The sequence below is a fragment of the Rhinopithecus bieti genome, unplaced genomic scaffold, assembly GCF_001698545.2.
Source record: "Rhinopithecus bieti isolate Rb0 unplaced genomic scaffold, ASM169854v2 scaffold_3040, whole genome shotgun sequence".
Taxonomy (NCBI): domain Eukaryota; kingdom Metazoa; phylum Chordata; class Mammalia; order Primates; family Cercopithecidae; genus Rhinopithecus; species Rhinopithecus bieti.
In genome coordinates, this window is record NW_016804657.1 from 8,677,716 (window position 1) to 8,693,307 (window position 15,592).

General features: G+C 37.1%; 1 protein-coding gene across 1 annotated transcript in view; it reads right to left on the bottom strand.

Annotated features, from left to right (window-relative positions):
* SPAG17 (sperm associated antigen 17) overlaps positions 1 to 12,792 on the bottom strand; it is a 254,064-nt gene extending 241,272 nt beyond the window's left edge. Inside the window, 1 exon segment of the mRNA XM_017869833.1 lies at positions 12,594 to 12,792. Within this exon segment, the coding sequence (XP_017725322.1) occupies positions 12,594 to 12,680 (87 nt within the window). The 5' untranslated portion in view covers positions 12,681 to 12,792.
* Positions 12,793 to 15,592: the final 2,800 nt, after the last annotated feature.

Below are 15,592 nucleotides of genomic sequence, written 5' to 3' on the forward strand. Positions count from 1 at the left end.
TATACGAAAATTAATTCAAGATGGATTAGAGACTTAAATGTTAGACCTAATACCATAAAAACCCTAGAAGAAAACCTAGGTAGTACCATTCAGGACATAGGCATGGGCAAGGACTTCATGTCTAAAACACCAAAAGCAACAGCAACAAAAGCCAAAATTGACAAATGGGATCTAATTAAACTAAAGAGCTTCTGCACAGCAAAAGATACTACCATCAGAGTGAACAGGCAACCTACAGAATGGGAGAAAATTTTTGCAATCTACTTATCTGACAAAGGGCTAATATCCAGAACCTACAAAGAACTCAAACAAATTTACAAGAAAAAAACAAACAACCCCATCAAAAAGTGAGCAAAGGATAGGCATACTCTCTTCTGAGAATTTCTGGTCTAACTGGTTGTCTAACTTCACGTCCTGTTTCTATGGATTGTTTGTAACCAGCTTTTGCTGCAACTGTTACTGCTGATTAATATCTTGCTAATCATAGGTTATGGAAAGACTGTGCTTCTGTTTTAAGGCTCTGTTAGAAATTACTGATGCACACACTATATTGTCAATTCTTACCTCTGTATACTGTACTTCTGCATACAGACGTTATGTTAAAGAATTACGTCATCCCATGTGATCATCTCACCTCATAATCAAATGACCCCAAATCCCTCACTAACCTACCCCCGCCCTCACTAAACTTAATAATAAATGCTGGGTATATCCAGTGCATTGGCGGCATCATGGAACCAGAAGGCAGTGACACCCCTGGACCCAGCTTTCACTATCTTGTGTGTGTCTATTATTTCTCAACCTGCCGATCCACCTGGGAACAAAGAGAGAGCCCCGCTGCATTGCAGGCTGCTGGCCAGATCCCGCAATATAACACAGAATTCTAATTGAAATATATAGCTCAGCCATCTCTGAACACGTGCATTATTCAGAGATAGGCTTTGTGTGCAATCCATAAGCTCTTAGAGGGAATGGCTATACTATTTAAAGAAGTCTGGAAATTTTTGTAAATTGCCATGAACAAAGCTTTTATTCATCTCTCTTTTCCCAGCATCACCTCCTATATGATGGGATTGGAAAAAATGAAAAAAAAATCAGAATTTATTAAAAAATATCTTAGACCAGAGTCACATCAGCAAGATGGCAGGCTAGAAAGCTCCAGTCCCTCTTTGCTCACCATTTAAAAAAAAAAAAAAAAACCCTAGAGACTAATGTACCAGTATAGGAGTTATGAAATCAGTCGAATATCTAACAAATGAATGACCAATCAAGAAAACTCGACATGTAATACAGTAGAAAATGTTGTGGCACTTTTACTCTCCCTTGCTTCATGTCCTCGCTGTGGTGGTGTGGTGGTGTCATGGATGGGAGAAAGCAGCCCAATTCCTGATTCCCTTCTGTGAGCCAGAGGAGTAGAGTAAATCTTATTTGCAATGTTCCAAGCTTTCAGTGGGCAACCTAAGGGACTGTTTTGTGTCTGATCTGACTCAGAGCTCAGACAGAGAACAGCAGGACACCTCAAATCTCAGGCTGGCAGAACCTGTGGTCAGTGGTAGGCTTTTCGGTATGTGAAAGCTTCAGGGCAATGGCACACTCATGCATGCCTGGGGAAAGAGCTTATGAGCAGAGGAATACAACGACACATCCAAGGCCCTGAGAGGAAACTGTTGTGAGACTCTAGGAAATTAAGATATATTTAAAAGCAGTCATATATGGGGGAACTTTTTTTAATTAAAAGAAACCCCATTTCTACAAAGCAATACAAAAATTAACTGGGTGTGGTGGCATATACCTGTGGTCCCAGCTACCTGGGAGATTGACTTGGGAAGATTGCTTGAGCCTGGGAGGTCAAGGCTGCAGTGAGCCAACACTGCAATTGCACGATAGCCTGGGTGATAGAGCGAGACCCTGTCTTAAAAAAAAAAAAAAGTACACACACAGAGCCAGGAAGAATGCATGCATGCCCAGAAAAGACCTGGGAAGATTTAAAGCCTTTATCCTGGGCTATTGCTAAGGCTCTGGACATATCCTGTAATTAGTGAAAATTTTTATACCGATCTTCAAAACCTGGAAGTGGCTGTTTTTTCCAATGCCCAATTTTCAACGAGGCATACAGATAAATTGGAACATATGGCCCAATTGAAATGTCCACAAAATAAATCTTCAGAAACTCTCCTTGAAGAAATACACACATTGGATTTACAAGGCAAAATTAAAAAACAAAAAACAAAAAAACTGTTTTAGATATGTTCAAACACTTACAGGAAAATGCAATTAAAGAATTAAAGGAATTCAGAAACTGACATATGAACAAAATGAGAATATCAACAAAAATAAATTATTAAAAATAACCAAACAGAAATTCATGAGCTGAGAAATACAATAACTAAACTGGAAATTTCACTAGAGGGATTCAGCAGAAGACTTGATGAGACAAAGGAAACAATCAGTGAACTTGAAGACAGGCCATTTGAAATTATAGAGTCTCATACGCAAAAAGAAAAAATATAAAGAAAATATATAGAGCAAAAGAGACTTAAGGGTACCACCAGGCAGACCAGTAGATGCATACAGAAATCCAGAAAGATAAGAGAGAGTGAAAGAGGGTGGAGAGATTACTTTTATTGGTAATGGTTAAAAGCATCTCTAATTTGAGGAATGACATGAATATGAAAATCCAAGAAGCTCAACAAACTCCAAGTATGAGAAACCCAAAGTACACATATTGAGACACATAATCAAACTATCCAAAGCTAAAGACAGAATTTTAAAGACAGCAAGGGAAAAGTGACTCATTACATATAAGAGATTCTCAAGAAGGTTATCAGCAAATTTTTCAGGAGAAACCTTGCAGGCCAGAAGGCACTGGGAGGCTATATTAAAAGTGCTGAAAGAAAAAGAGTGTCAACTAAGAGTTCTATATTCAGCAAAACTGTGCTTCAAAAATGAAGGAGAAATGAATACATTCCCAGAAAACCAAAAGCTGAGGGAGATCATTGCATTAGGCAACACAAACAAGACTACCCCAAGTCATAGAATAATAAAACTCTCAAAGTTCAAGGATAAAGAGAGAATCCTAAAAGCAGCAAGAAAAAAAAGTAGCAAATAACATATAAGAGTTCTAATTCATCTGGTAACAAACTTCTCAATGGAAACTGTATAGGCCAGAAGGGATTTGGGCGACATTTTCAAAGTCCAAAAAAAAAAAAAAAAAAAAAAAAAAAAAAAAAACCTGCCATCAAAGAATATTTTATCCAGCAAAGCTGCACTTCAAATACAAAGGAGAAATAAAGTCTTTCCGAGATAAACAAAAGCTAAGAGAAGGCACCATCACCAGACCCATCTTAAAGAAAAGCTAAAGGGAGGTCTTTAATGTGAAAGAAAAAACACTAAGGTGTGAAAAGAAAATATTGGAAGGTATAAAACCCACTAGTAAAATTAAGTACAAAAACAAACCCAGGATACTCTAATGCTGTAATTTTGGTGTGCAATCAGCTAATAATTCTAGTATGAAGCCCAAAAGACAAATCTATCAAAAACTGTAATAGCTATAGCAACCTGTTAAGAGATAGACAATATTAAAAATATGCAAATTGAGACAACATAAAGTCAAAATGGGAGGTGAGTTAAAGTGTGAAGGTTTTTAAAATTGTTTGTTTCTATACTTTTCTAAGCTAAGTGGTCATCTCTTTAAAATAATTTGTAAGCCTCATGGTAGCCACAATGCAAAAACCTATAATAGATTCATAAAATAAAAGAAACAAATTAAAATATACTGCCAGAGAAAAATCACTTAATCACAAAGGAAGACAGAAAGGAAGAGGAATTATGAAACAAGAACACAAGCAACAAATGGCAATAGTAAGTCCTTAATAACATTGACTGTAAATTGACTCAATTCTCTAATTAAAAAGCATAGAATGGCTCAATGAATAAAGAAAAAAGACCCAACTCTATGCTGCCTATAAGAAACCCACCTCACCTATAAAGACACAGATACCCTGAAAGTGAACAGGTATTTCATGCAACCTGAAACCAAAAACAGAACAAGAATAGCTATACTTATATCAGGTAAAATAAATTACCAGTCATGACTGCACAAAGAGACAAAGAAGGTCACTAAATAATGATAAAGTTGTCAATTCAGGAAGAAAATATAGCAATTATAAATATGCATCCAACATCAGAGCTCCCAAGTATATAAAGCAAGCATTAGTAGTTGTAAAGGGAGAGTGTGATACAATGATTGCAGAGGACCCACTGTCAGTAATGGCCAAATAATCAGACAAAAAATCACCAAAAAAAATTGGAGTTACAATACACACTACACCAAATAGGCCTAACAGATATTTACACAACATTTCACTCAAACACTGCAGAATAAACATTCTTTTCAGCAGCACACAGAGCACTTTCCAGTATAGACCATATCTTAGGCCACAAAACAAATTTCAACCAATTAAAAAGAGTAGAAATCATATCAAACATCTTTTCTGACCACAAAGGATTAAAACTAGAAATCAATAACAAGAGAAACCTCAAAAACTACACAAACACATGGAAATTAAACAACTTGCTTCTGAATGATAAATTGGTCAATGAAAAAATTAAGAACATTAAAAAATTTCTTGAAACAAATGAAAATGGAAAACAACAAACTAAAATCCATGGAATGCAGCAAAATAAATATTAAGATGAAAGTTTATTGGAATACACTTGTATTCATAAAGTAGAAAGACTTCAAATAAAACAACTTAACCATTATATTAGTCAATTCTCATATCTCTATGAAGAAATACTCAAGACTGGGTAATTTATAAAGAAAAGAGGTTTAACGGACTCACAACTTTCTATTGCTGAGGAGGCCTCAGAAAACTTGCAATCATGGCAGAAGACAAAGGAGAAGCAAAGGCACATCTTACATGGCAGCAGGTAGGAAAGCATATGAGCCAGTGCAAGGGAACAGCCTTTTATAAAACCATAAGATCTTGTGAGAGCCCCTCACTATCACAAGAACACCATGGGAAAAACTGCCCCCACGATTCAATTATCTCCATTTGGTCTCTCTTGACACATGGGGATTATGGGGATTACAGTTCAAGGTGAGATTTGGTTAGGGACTCAGATCCAAACCATATCAGTCATGCACCTCAAAGAACTAGAAAAGCGAGAACAAATCAAACCTTAAATTAGTGGAGGGAAAACAATAAAGATCAGAGAAGAAATAAATGAAATTGAAGCTAAAAAATACAGATCAATGGAATAAAACAAGTTGGGTTTTTTTGAAAAGATAAACAAATTGTGAAATCTTTAGCTAGACTAAGAAAAAAGAAAGAAGACCCGGGTAAATAAACTTGGAAACAAAATAGGAGATATAACAACTAAGACCATAGAAACATAAAGAATCATGAGAGACTATTATGAACAACTGAACACCAACAATTGGAAAACCTAGAAGAAATGGATAAATTCCTAACACACACAACTTACTTAGATTGAACCATGAATAAATAGATAATTTTAACAAACCAATAATGAATAATAAGATTGAAGTTGTAATAAAAATTTTTCCATTAAATAAAATCCCAACACATGATGGCTTCATTGCTGAATTCTATTGAACATTTAAAGTAAAACTATTACCAATTCTACTCTAATTCTTCAAAAAAATTGAGAAAAAGAGAATACTTCCAAACTCACCCTGTGATGCCAGCATTACCTTGATACCAAAACCACACAAAGAAACAACAATGTAAAAGCCCATAGGTCAGTATCACCGATAAAGTGATAAATATCATTAAAATGGCCATAACTACAATTACTTTTGCACCAACCTAATACTAGCAAACCAAATTCAACAACACATTAAAAAGATAATTCACCATTATCAAGTGGAATTTATGTAAGGAATGCAAGGATGGCTTAACAAAGGCAAATCAAGAAACGTGATACATGGTATGAGTAGAACCAAGAACAAAACATATATGATCGTTTCAATAGATGATGAAAAAACATTTGATAAAATTTAACATCCCTTTAGGATGAAAACCATAAAAAACTGGGTATAGAAGAAACATACCTCAAATGATAAAGGCCAAACCCTCAGCTAAAATCATACTGACCAGGAAGAAATGGAAAGCCTTTCCTCTGAGATCTGGAATAGGATGAAAAGGATGTTGAATTATACCACTTTTATTCAATATAATGCTGGAAATCTTGGCCAGAACAATTAGGCAAGAGATAGAGATGAAAGACATCCAAATTGAAAAGAAATATGTCAGGTTAGCATTGTTCACAGACATGATTTCATACTTAGAAATATCTAATGACTTCACCAAAGAAACTGTTAGAACTGATACATTCAGTAAAGTTGCAGGATACAAAATCAACATACAGAAATCAGTGGCACTTACATTCACCAGCAGCATACAATCTGAAAAAAAATCAATAAAGTAAGCCCATTTGCAGTAGTAATAAAATGCCTAGGAATCAATTTTATCAAAGAAATGAAAGATCTATACAAGTAAAACTAGAAAACACTGATGTAAGAGATTGAAGAGGATATACACCAAAGAGAAAAGATATCCCATGCTCATGGATTGGAAGAATTAATACTGTAAAAATATCCATACTATCCAAAAGAATTTATAGTTATGCAATCCCTATTAAAATACTAATGACAGTCTTCACAGAAATAGAAAAAAATCCTAAAATTTATATGGAACCACACAAGAACCAGGAGAACCAAAGGATTCTTAAGCAAAAAGAGCAAAGCTAGAGGCACCAAACTACCTGATTTCAAAATATAGTAAACAAATCACCATGGGACTGGCATAAAAGCGGACACATAGATCAATGGAACAGAGCAGAGAACTCAGATATAAATCCACAAATTTGTGGTAAACGCATTTTCAACAAAAGTGCCAAGAGCTTACAATAGAAAAGGACAGTCTCTTCAATAAATGGGAAATAAATGCTGGGAAAACTGGATATCTACATGCAGAAAAATGAAGACCCTGTCTCTCTCCACATACAAAAGTCAAACCAAAATTGATTGCAGACTTAAATCTAATGCCTGAAACTATGAAATTATTAGAAGAAAGCATTGGAGAAATGCTTCAGAACATTGGTCTAGGCAAATTTTTGTGTGTGTATAAGACCTCAAAAGCATATGCAACCAAAGCAAAAATAGAGAAGTGGGATCATATCAAGCTAAAAAACTCTGCACAGCAAAGAAAATAATCAATGAAGTGAAAAAACAATGCATGAAGTGGGAGAAAATATTTGCAAATTATCCATCTGACAAGGGATTAATAACCAGGTATTTAAGGAGCTCAAACAACTAAATAGGTAAAAACCCCAAATAATCTGATTTAAAAATAGGCAAAGGATTCAAATAGACATTTCTCAAAAAAGATGTACAAATGACCAAAAGGTATATGAAAAGATGCTCAACATCGCTAATCATCAGATAAATGCAAATTAAAGCTCCAATGATACATCATCCCACCCTAGTTAAAATGGCTTTTAACAAAAACACAGGGAATAATGAGTGTTGGCAAGGATGTGGAGAAAGGGGAACTTTTGTATACCGCTGATGAGAATGTAAATTAGTATAGACATTATAGAAAACTGCATGGGGATTCCTCAAAAAACTGATGATAGAACCACCATATAATCCAGCAGTTCTGCTACTTTGCATATAGCCAAAATAAAGGATATCAATGTATCAAAGAAAGATTTGCACTTCCATGTTTATTGCAGCAGTATTCACAATAGCCAATGTATAGAATCAATCTAAACACCATCAACAGATGAATCAATAAAGAAAACTGTATATATGCGGTACATACGCACAGTGAAATACTATTCAGCCATACAACATGAAATCTTGTCCTTCATAGCAACAAGGATGGAACTGGAGTTCATTATGTTAAGTGAAATAAGGGAAAGATGAATATCTTATGTTCTCACTCTTTTGTGGGAAATAAAAAAGTAGATCTCATGAAGATAAAGATTAGAATAACAATTATCAGAGACTGGGAAAAGTAGCGAAGAGGGGGCATAGAGTTTGCTTAATGGGTACAAATACAGAGTTTGATAGAAGAAATAAGTCCTAGTGTTTAATAGATCAGTAGAGTGACTATAATTTACAATTATCTATCGTATATTTCAAAAAAGCTAGAAGAGAATAATTGGAATGTTTCTAGTATAAAGAAAAGACAAATATTTAAAGTGATGAATATCCTACTTATAGTCATTTGATCTTTTCAAACTATACGATTGTATTAAATTAACACATGTACCTCTAAAATGTGTACCTCTATTATGTATGAATACAAAAATAAAATTTATTAAAAAAAGTTTAAAGGGAGTTATTCAAGTTGAAATGAAGGATGCTACATAGTAACTGAAAGCTATATAAAAATATAAATTTCTTTGGTAAAAAAAATGCATGCACACCTTTATTTTAAAAGTATTATTATAATTTGATTTGCAAATCTACTTTATTTTCTACAGGAGTTAAAGAAAAATGTATAAAATTAATTATAAATCTAAGCTAATGGGTACACAGTATATAAAGGTACAATTTGTGACATTATAAGTCATGCAGAAGGTGACGCTGTAAAGTGAATTTATATAAGCAATTGATATTAAGCTGGCATCAACTTAAGACAGATTATTATAATTTTATGATATATGTAATCCCCATGGTAACCACACAGAAAATATCTATAGAATATACACAGAAGAAAATGAGAAGGCATTCTAAACATGTCACACAAAAAAAATCAACCAAATAAAGGCACTAATGGAAGTAACAAAGGACACAAAAAATCTGTAAGGCATATAGAATACAAATAATAAAATGGCAAAAGTAAGTCTTTTCATACCAGAAATTACTTTAAATGTAAATGTATTAAACCCTACAATAGTAAAACAGACTGGCAGAATGGATTAAAAAACAACAAACGAAACTTCTCAGAATCCAAGTATATGCTATCTGCAGAGATTCACTTTAGCTCTAAGGATATGCATAGGTTGAAAGTGAAGGGACAGACAAAGATATTCCATGCAAATATTAATAGTAACCAAGAGAGAGCAGGGGAGGTTAAGCAACTATAACACAAAAAAGACTTCAAGTCAAAAGTTGTTACAAGAGACAAAGAATGAAGATGCTCAACATCACTTATCATTAGAGAAATGAACATCTAAACCACAGTGAGATATCACCTCATATCTGTTAGGACAGCTATTATTAAAAAATCAAAAACAAAACCAATAAACAAACAAAAACAAACTTCACCAAAATAAATAAATAAATAAAACAAAAAATAAAAAGTGCTGGCAAAGATGTAGTGAAATGGAAACACTTGTACATTGTTGGTGGGAATGCAAAATGATGTAGCCACTGTGTAAAATATGGTAGTTCCTCAAAAAATTAAATCCGGGCACAGTGGCTTAATCCTGTAATTCCAGCACTTTGAGAGCCCGAGGTGAGAGGATTGCTTGAGTCCAGGAGTTTGAGACCAGCCTGGGCCACACAGACCCCACAGCCAAGAGGTGAAAGCAACCCAAGGGCCCATCAATGAATGAATGAATAAATAAAATGTAAAAAGTAAGGAAATTCTGATACATGCTACAATATGAATGAACCCTGGGGACATTATGTTAAGTAAAATAAGAGTCACAAAAAGACAAATACTATATGATTCCACTTACATGAAGTACCTCAAGTAGTCAAATTTGGAGAGACAGAAAGTACTGTGACAGCTTCCAGGGGGTGAGGAGAGGGAAGGATGGGGAATTAATATTGTTTAAATAGCACTGACTGCTAAAGTTAACAGTTCTTCCTCTCACTGTGGCCAACAGAGCCTGCCTTGACCATTGCATGGAAAGATTTTAATCTCTATGATACCAAGGCATCTTTGACTCTCTAATGCTGCTAGGGATCATAAATACAATGTCTGTGTCACATACATACTAACACAAAAGGGTATTTTTATAATCGTATTGCCAATGTATCTATTTTCTTTTTATATAATTTGAGATGTGATATTTCACTCATATCAATAAGTTAAATATTTTGGTATACGGATGGCAAAGATAGTGAATGACCATTTCCTTGATGGAATTAATTTAGGAGCAATGTATACCCAGAAGTGGTCTAACGTATATTTTTCTCCCAAACTAAATGTGTCAGATTTACTTTGTGCACATATTAGTCTTCCCACTTAAAATAATCATGCTCCTTCATTCTACCTGTTCAAATTCTACCCATAATTTAGAGCCCAGAGGAAGGTAAATATTTTACAAATCATTTCCTGACTATCCCAGCCCATATTCATCTTCCTAACCTCTAGCCTCTATTTAATCATTTAGTGCTCAGTGATAGAATGCTTTGTATTATTTGCTATCATTTTATATTTTAAAACCAACGAAAATGTATAAAACAGTTGATAATTATTCCAGCCTGAAAGGACAACCTGAGACAGTGATACAAGGTAAATTCAATAAAACCAAATTGTGAACTTGTTTATTCTCTTTAAAGCCTACCCAACATGAACATGAGTTCAAAAATACTATTGATTTGGATTTTCCAACGAGTTAATTCTAAAAACTGGTTTATGGAAGACTGGAGGAATTCCTTCCTTCTCCCTCACCCCCAACACACACACATAATACAACACACACACTAGCACACACACTCAACCACACATACTTGGACATGAGTAACAAGTGTACAGAAAGAAACTCTCTGGTTCTAAAATAATAGAGCACACTATGCATGCTCAAAATTCACACACACTCAGTCATCTATAACCTAAATTCAGAGTCCGTTTCATTGGTGGTTAGGGCATGCCTCTGGGCATTGAACTGCTGGGTTAATCTGGGAATTATTCTTTTAGATCAGACATGAAATCAAGCAGGGAAAAATGTGAGAGGAGGTGGAGGGTAGTTGTCTTTTTCCTGCAATAAGAAAATGTGTATTCCAACAAACTGAAGAAAATTGAGTTCACCCTTTATAGTTAAAACTACATATTACTTTGAGTTCAAATTCTTTCTATTAATACATAAGATTTATTGAAGTTATATTGTTTGAGTAGGATCAAGAAAGCTGAATATTATTTCAGGTTTTCAAGCCATAAGGACAAATAGTGCCTTTAGGTTTTCCATTCAACTAGGAAAATTATAGCTTCATATTTGCAACACTAAAGCTAATGCAGTGTCAGCACCTCCATCAAACTCCGTTGTTCAGCAGTTTATAATTCAAGCAGAAATGTTCACTCCAAGACCAAACTTGGCCTACACAATCTCAAAGAAAATGGAGAAAAAATTATTTTGGCTAGCGCTGACTTATAAAAGCAAAAGAGAGGGTGCTTTTACAAAGTGCTTTGAAAAACATTTTTGAGAATCTGAGAAAGTAACTGGGGATTACTGAGTTGACATCCGGCATTACTAAAGTTATAGAAAGGACCCCAGAATTCCATGACATCACATCAGCATCAGGAGTATCATAAGTACTTTCATGAAATTCTTCATCAGGACTAATTTCCTTATCAAACAGAATTACTGTTAATAGGAAAATAAACAGTTATAGTGGAAAAATAAAGACAAATAGGTAAAAATTTCTCATAAGGGCAACACAAGACTTTAGATCAATTTTCCCTGTAAGTACTAACTCTCTTGTGCACCATATAGACATATATAAAATGAAAAAAAAAATTTTCCCCAGTTTTAAAAGTAGTTCACAATGGCGGGCTGGAATTTCCAGAAATAACCTTTCTCTTCCCAAATGCTAACTTGTACTTAGAAACAGCTTAATGTAGAAGGGGATTTCCAGCCACAGGTGACAAGAGCTACTGGGCTCCTCATTCACTAAAGCTGGGTGGGGATCCAGTGAGTTCTGGGGTCTCATGCACTTTGAAGTCCTGGGGCAGGTGGTTTGTAGATTGCCTGGTGCCTTTGTGGCATCCTGTGGTAAGCTGGCCGCCAACCCCTCATTGCTCTGATCTCTTACACCTTCAAAATATGTCAAAACTTTAATATAGTGTGATCGGGGCATTACATTAAAAAAACATCTTTTCCTATCTATACAAGGCTCCCTTGTACTAAATACAGTGTAATTCTAGGCACTCCGTGTCTGTTTTCACTCGGCATTTATTAAAGCCCTATTACGGGCCAGGCCACAGATGATTTGATACGATTCTCATCCTTTAGAAGGTGTCAGGAGAAAACGAAAAGTCCACAAAAGGAACTCCAGTGCAATTGTGGAGTGCCATCGCCATCTGGACGACTTCACTGAAAAGGGTCTGAAGGTGTCAGAGCGACACCTCCTCTCTTCCCCACCACGCAGCTCTCACCAGCTTTTGTAATCACACTGACTCACCTGGTGGGTGTTCCCTTCCTTCTTCCCTTAAGTTCCGCTCGTTTATCAAGCACTCCCTGTCCCTGGGACCCTGGGTCCTGGAACCATCAGGCCATGGAGAGATACGGATGAGAGGGCGAGCCTGAACGCGTTGTCTAGGAGGGTCTGGCCGGGCCTCTGGCATTGCCGGGGGCAGGGAGGGCTTAAAGGGCTCAAGGCTCACCTGATTGAACTGTGCAGCTATGAGCGAGGGTTCCCATATCTTAGAACTGGTGTTCACAGTCCCGCCTTTCTCTTTCTTGGGTGCCATGCAAAGGACGGGAGGAGCATTGGCCTCTAAACTGGGCTCAGGCCCTGCCTAAGCGTCCCCGCTGCCACAGTAACCGAAGCTACGCCCAGTTCCTGAACTACGTCGGCTCCCCTCCCCCAACACCGTTCAGAATCCTTGGGTCAACCGCTTCCGTCTCCACAGCAACGGAGTTTCAGGGCGCGCGGCAGCTGGAAGCCGGGTTCGCAGTCCCCTGGTCAAATTTTAGGACTTTTCAGAAGGAAAGCTGCACAAGTGGAGGAGAGCAGGACGAGGCTGGCCTCGGCAGGTCGGGCTAAGTTCTGCTACGGTCTGAGGCGTTGTCTAGAAACTCAAAATCTCTGGAATCCCATCCAGGACTCCTCCACCAAGATTTCTTCCGATCCTGAGTAACCTAGATTGGAACACTGACCCCTTCAGGGGGCAGCCCATGCCGTTTTTGTTCCAACCGCTCTAATCTGCCCCAAATGCTTCCTTATATGAAGCCAAATTTGTCTCTCCTTAACCTCTACCCTCTGCTCTGGTCTTAGTTCAGCCTCCGCCTCTGGGGGCTTAGTAAACAAGTCCAATCACCTTTCCACAAGACCCCTTATCTAATTGTAGGTGGGATTAATGTACTTCTCTGCCAAGAGAGCTCCAGTCCTTTAAACTGCCTTTTATCGATTGGTAAATAGACTATTTCTTTTTTTCCCCTTTTTTCCCACCCTGCACTCATCAATATCTAAAATATCCTGGTTGGACAAATTTCCCAAAATAATGATAGTAATAAAAACCATTGTTTCTTGAGCACTGGTTACATGCTATATACAAGATTATTTCATTTAATTCTCACAACCACCTTATCCCAATTCCCACAGTGATTGATGGTGCCAGGATTAGATCCCAGGATTATCTGAGTCACAGATCTAGTGTGCATAACTGCTACACTGCTGTCTACTACTGTTTTAGGTCTGCCAAAATGAGGGCTACCCCCCTCTGGAGCTAGATTTCCTTTTGTTTTTTATTGCAGTGAGACAAATTTGAGGACACCCTGGGTCAGAGCGCAACCAAAGGTGCCTTGCTGTCTCCTTAGTCATATAAAATTCAGAACTGACCAGGGCTTAACTAGCCATTAAGACCCTGCACTTTGCCTACAGGTAAGATGCTTCAGTTATCCCACTGGCCCAGATGAGTCAGGTGATGCAAGCCAGAAACTTAATTTCACTGGGCACAACCTGATGAATGGGTAACCTTCCACAGGGGGATGTTCTAAACCTTTTAATTGCTAACCCTTTTCTTTGAGGACTAAATTGAGGGAAGGGGGATAGTGATACCCAGCCACTAGCATCCTTTTTCATTTGGGGGGCAGTTTTAATGATGACACTTCAACTTTTGTTCACAATTTGGACCATGAAAGGAAGTTTATGTTTACACCCTAATTCCTTAATACAGATACAGTCAGCCCTCGCATCATCACAGTTCTTCATCCCTGGATTTAACCAACTTTGGATCCAAAATATTAAAACATAAATAAATATACAAATAAAAATACAGCATAACAACTATTTTACAGCATTTACATAATATTAGATATTATAAATAATCTAGATATGATTTAAAGTGTAGGAGAGGATGTGCATAGGTTATATGCAAATACCAGGCCATGTTATTGAGAGGTGAAGCCAGCTGGACTTCCTGGGTGGAGTGGGTACTTGGAGAACTTTTCTGTCTTACAAGAGGATTGTAAAATGCACCAGTCAGCACTCTGTAGCTAGGATTGTAAAATGCACCAATCAGTGCTCTGTAAAACGCACCAATCAGCACTCTGTAAAATGCACCAATCAGCAGGATCCTAAAAGTAGCCAATCACAGGGAGGCTTGAAAAAAGGGCACTCTGATAGGACAAAAATGGAACATGGGAGGGGACAATAAGGGAATAAAAACTGTCCACCACCAACCAACAGTAGCAACCTGCTGGGTCCCCTTCAATGCTGTGGAAGCTTTGTTCTTTCCTCTTCACAACAAACCTTGCTGCCGCTCACTCTTTGGGTACCTGCCATCATTTTCTTTTTTTTTTTCTTTTTTTGAGATGGAGTCTCACTCTGTCACCCAGGCTGGAGTGCAATGGTGGATCTCGGCTCACTGCAAGCTCTGCCTCCCAGCAGAGGCAGACTGGGTTCAGGCCAGTGTCCTTCTTCAGCCTCTGGAGTAGCTGGGACTACAGGCGCCAGCCACCACACTAGTCTAATTTTTGTATTTTTAGTAGAGGCGAAATTTCACTATGTTAGCCAGGATGGGCTGGATCTCTTCACCTGGTGATCCGCCTGCTTCGGCTTCCCAAAGTACTGGGATTACAGGCGTGAGCCACCGTGCCCCGCCAGGGTCTCTGCCATCTTTAAGAGTTGTAACACCGCGAAGGTCCGCGGCTTCATGCAAACTTCGAACACATCATCAAGGGCCCTGAATATCAGACATTTTTCTATCAGAAAATGTGAGGGGTCCTGGAACCAATTCCCTGTGGATACCAAGGGACCATTAAAGGAAAACAATTTCTAGAAACAGTCTTTCACGGAAACTTTACCGAAAATTACAAGTTTTTATTTCTTGCTGGAATAAATGCAGTTCATCTTCTTGGGAGGGAATAGATAGATCCTATGGCAGCCTAACATAGGCTAGATAATTTACATCTGGAAGCCCTCTTTTGTCATGAGAATAAAATAACTGATGCATGGTGATGCCAGAGAGAGATCTGCAAGAAAAGGATTTTCCTGAGAGTCTCTATAACAACACCTAGGCTGCTATTGATTACTTTTCATAGCATTTTCTCGAAAATTTTGTTCTTCACCAAAATTGTTTTAGCATTTGTAAGATGAAAATTTTCTTTGTATTATGGCTGGAAAATAGAGTCTCTTTCAGACCAAAAAAAAAAAAAAAAA